The sequence below is a fragment of the Anneissia japonica genome, unplaced genomic scaffold (genome assembly GCF_011630105.1).
Source record: "Anneissia japonica isolate Jap-2015-1 unplaced genomic scaffold, ASM1163010v1 scaffold287748_len1686314_cov196, whole genome shotgun sequence".
Classification (NCBI taxonomy): Eukaryota; Metazoa; Echinodermata; class Crinoidea; order Comatulida; family Comatulidae; genus Anneissia; species Anneissia japonica.
Window position 1 is genome coordinate 1,125,832 of NW_022727190.1, and position 4,233 is coordinate 1,130,064.

The window sequence follows — 4,233 nt, forward strand, 5'->3', positions numbered from 1 at the left end:
TAATATTGTATTGAGATTGTATTGTACTTTGATAACAATAAAATTATTTTTACATTAAAAACATAGTTTTTCCCACCATAATGGACGCCATCTTGGAATTTGTCATGATGACGTCATCATTCCGATCAAAGTGACCAAAAACATACATTTATTTTCCCTACCCCCATCTTAAGTAGTTTAAAATAGGGTATTTTTGGCCAAAATTTCAAAGTGCTATAAAAAAAAAATTGCCCAAGCCCTAGGCATGGGGATTTTTTTCTGACACACTATAGGGTATGCTGATTCAGAAAAACCAAAAATTAATTTTCCTTTACTTTTTCCCGCTAAAGTTCATTTCAGTAGTTTTACAACCAGGCTATAGGCGCATTCACACTCAGTTCTCTCCACATTTAATTCACTTTCTCAGTACCGCAGAGGATCAGATTACGTACGGTATACTCTCTAAATGCAAATGAGTGAAAAAAGAGTGAAAGTGTGTCTACAGGGACCACTCCTCATGGAGTGAAATAGAAAGAGTGAAATAGAAAGAGTGAGATGTCACCCTGTTCAGAGTGAATTTTAGTAATTTTTCGCTATTTTAAGAATAATATTCACTCATTTAAGAGTGAATTTTGGAGTGGTCCTTGTAGTCACTCTTTTCGAGTGAAAATTCACTCTTTTACATTAAGAGAGTACCAACTATCTAATTTACTGCTTCCTTTTTATCATTTCTCTTTCTTAACGATATCTACACTCCATTTACAGTCAATCAATCGGAAATTTATATGGCACACCTATCATCGATAAGGAGATGGTCGCGGCGCCGCTGCTTCAAAATTACAATGTTAGTAATCCCAATGAAAAAAATGGGCATGAATTAATGGAAGTAAGAACTGAAATGAAAAGTGTTGAGTTAAGTTCACATTCTCTACTGGTCTACTTTTACTGTACTTTCACCTTATACTTCCATGCCTCTTCAACAAACCGTAGTTGTTTTAGTTTCTCTCACTGTATTTATTTTATTATTTTATTTTATTTTATCTCATCCACGCCCTAGAGTGACCAAACTCACCATTTACAGGGTTGAACAAAGAGAAAGTACACAATAAAAATACAAAACTATGCAAGACAACACAACCACAAAAGCTAAATTTTAGAAACATTAGACAAGACTTTATGGCGAAAACATGAAAACATGAAAAAGTCAAAAATATCAATTATAAAAACTGACTTTACACAAAGAGTTATATAACTTAGGTAGCCTGTTTGTAAAACCATTTTTTGTCACATTGACTCTCCCCCTGGATATAGAAAATCGTGTAGGATTGCGTAAATTACCGTATATATCGGAACAGAAATTGGAAAATAAACCTCAAAGTTCACATCCTTTGAATTCAGGCAAAAAAAAAAAAAAAAAAATCAAGTCAAAAAATTTGCGGCTATCAGATAATGGAACTAAAACCTCTTTACTAATAAAACCAAATTCACGAGATTAAATTCTACAAAACTTATTCTGAATACGTTGTAATCTTGAAGACTGATAACAAAAAATGGAATTAGATATAACACAACAAAATTCAAGGTTAGACCTAACTAAAGATTTGTATAAAATAATGTTTCATTGGCCCCTCCACATTCTTGTCATCTTCCCAATTTTACATAGCATTTTACACTATTTCTCCAACTTCTATAACAACATTTTATTGTATCCTCATTCCTTTGTTTTTAAATTTTATGAATGGTATGTTCACATTCTCTTTATAGTCCAGATTATTGAATGTTTCCATTTATTGACAACCGGTCCTATAGGTAGAGGCCGAATGTATTTCAGAAGTGTAAACTATTTTCCACAGGATTGGTTATGTGCGCTTTATTTTTGAAAAGATGGCTTGACGATTATTGGCTTCTTCATCTCAGCATGTGTTCCGCCATGCTATTCTTCTATGTTGGTGCCGCTGCTAAAACAACAGCAGTTGCATTTGTCGGTAAGAGGCAATGGTTGTCATGGGCTAAACTTTGATGCACACTGTCAAATAAACCGTGTGAATATCTTTTTACCATTTTAGATTTGGACCAAGTGCATCATGCAAATGATTAAACTGTCAAATTAATTTGCTGTAAAAATATCTAATACAGGGTACGATAAATTCATGTATTCGTACGAAACATGATTATTTTGAAAGCGCAAATAACTAAAACGATAAAGTGACATTAATCAATTTTTTGTAAGGTTGTGAAGAATTAGGAATACACATGCGCCAGCATTTACTTACTAGTCAATGTAGTGTTGAATAATATGTCAATACCATTTCATTTATGCTGTAGTTCAGTTGATCTTTTCTAGGAGTCGGACTTGGAATCTTCAAGACCTTATTTGGACCATCGTGCCGATCCTTAGTCTCCAAGAGTTCCTCTCCTCAGGAACAGGGTAAATATTGTTCTCTATTCGTTATTTACCATGCACCATTTTGAAGCTAAATAACATTTTAATGAAATGATGATCTTTATATTATTACAAGTGAGGGACTTACAATTCATAGGAATGAAGCGACTGTCTATTAGCTATATTGCCATGTAGTCGGTACTTAGCGTTATAAAGTATAAGTTCCCATTATACTGTACTACAACATTATGTTTGATTACACTTTCACTTTTCTGGACGAGCTCTGGACTTTTAAGTGCTCTTGCTTCCCAAGGCCCTCGGGTCCACCGGACGTTGCAGATGGATTAGTTTATGCAAATGCACTGACACGGAAATCTTAGTGCCTCAGAGGCTGTCACAAACCCTGTGAGGTTTCTTTTTACCTTGAGAAGTTGAGTTATTCTTTAGTGGTTAAAGAAATGCTGCTTCACAAAAGTTGAACCCAGGACACCATTATGGAAAATAAGTATGTTAACCAATTCATACAGTTCAACTTTTGACAGAAAATATCATTCTTTTCCAGGTGCTGTTTTTGGATTCTTAGGGATGGCAGATGCATTAGCAGGTATTGCCTCGCCTCTTATTCTTAACAACATATATTCAGTGACTGTCTACAGCACGCCTACGTTCGTGTTCTGGATGTGTGGCAGTTTCTGCCTGTTACCAATTATAGCAGTCAGGTAAAATTTTAAAATTTCCGAATTTGTTCAGCATTTTGATTGAATTTACTTACTGTATTTACTTTGATACTAATTTGATTACCGTATCTTTTATCGTTTCAGTTATCTGCAGCTTAATAACCATAACAAGAAACAGAAAATATTTATAGATGTGAATTCAGATATAACACCAGATAACCCCTCTATGATGAATTGAGGATTTCGTCAGGACCTGTCAAGACTAGAGACGAAGAACATACTTACCGTACCATATTTTCTAAACTAACACAGACATTTTCAGGTGGACCAGTATATTTGGTGTAATATATATTGTATCCATGTTCATATCTAAAGATGCGTTCTTCAATCAATTGAAGAATGTACAGAATTGACACAAGTTGGATGAACCCATAAAAAATAGAAAACATTACTGTAAACTAGACCAGACACTAATTTCCCAAGTTGACGCAAGGGAAACAGGGATAGGAATTTAACATGGGACAGAAAAATCCGAAAGGATTTTTATGGTCCAGCACACGTACAATTGATAATACCAATTTAGCCTAATGAACTAAACATATATGTCTATATCTCTATGATAAATCAACGTCTATTTAAGTTTGCCTAATGTTATTTAATGTGCATCCAAACGATAGCAATATATACTTGAGTTGTTTCACTACACTGTAAGTCGAGTAAATATTTTTGTTTTCAAAAATCTAGATTTGAAAAACAATAGTAGGGAAAATAGATCTCAATTGAAAATACAAAGGATACACATTATTGGTCCTTTATTTAGGATATCCTCGAGTTGGCTATTAATTTTTATGTTCGCCATAACAATTTTGCATGTTTTTACCCAAAAGTTGTATTTTGAACCAAGTCCGTCACTGGAATATTCATTTTTTTTTATCACACGAAAGCTATTAAAATTATCTATCAAATATATATATATATTATAAAATAAGTAAGCAGAACAGAAATAACATTCTTCACAATGTGACTACTTAGAAGCATATATTTTATTTAAAAAACCAAATTTTATGGAGCGCCTGCTCCCCTCTTCAGGGTTACAATTGAAATGACTCAAAACAGCACTTAAAGACTAATTAAACAGCATAGGCTTAAATGTATATGGCAAATAACAATCAATATAAACTATTACAGATCAGT

General features: G+C 33.5%; 1 protein-coding gene across 3 annotated transcripts in view; it reads left to right on the top strand.

Annotated features, from left to right (window-relative positions):
• Positions 1 to 3,742, top strand: part of LOC117113575 (solute carrier family 46 member 3-like) — a 9,401-nt gene extending 5,659 nt beyond the window's left edge. The window contains exons 2-5 of one of the 3 annotated variants that reach the window (XR_004446232.1): positions 1,833 to 1,964; positions 2,305 to 2,407; positions 2,925 to 3,081; positions 3,184 to 3,742. Coding sequence is in view for 2 of the 3 variants with exons in the window: in XM_033256954.1 (XP_033112845.1) it covers positions 1,833 to 1,964; positions 2,324 to 2,407; positions 2,925 to 3,081; positions 3,184 to 3,277 (467 nt within the window). In the remaining variant the exon portion in view is untranslated. The remainder of the gene's footprint in view (positions 1 to 1,832; positions 1,965 to 2,304; positions 2,408 to 2,924; positions 3,082 to 3,183) is intronic. The other 2 variants (XM_033256954.1, XM_033256955.1) reach the window with 2 other exon arrangements.
• The last annotated feature ends 491 nt before the right edge of the window (positions 3,743 to 4,233 follow it).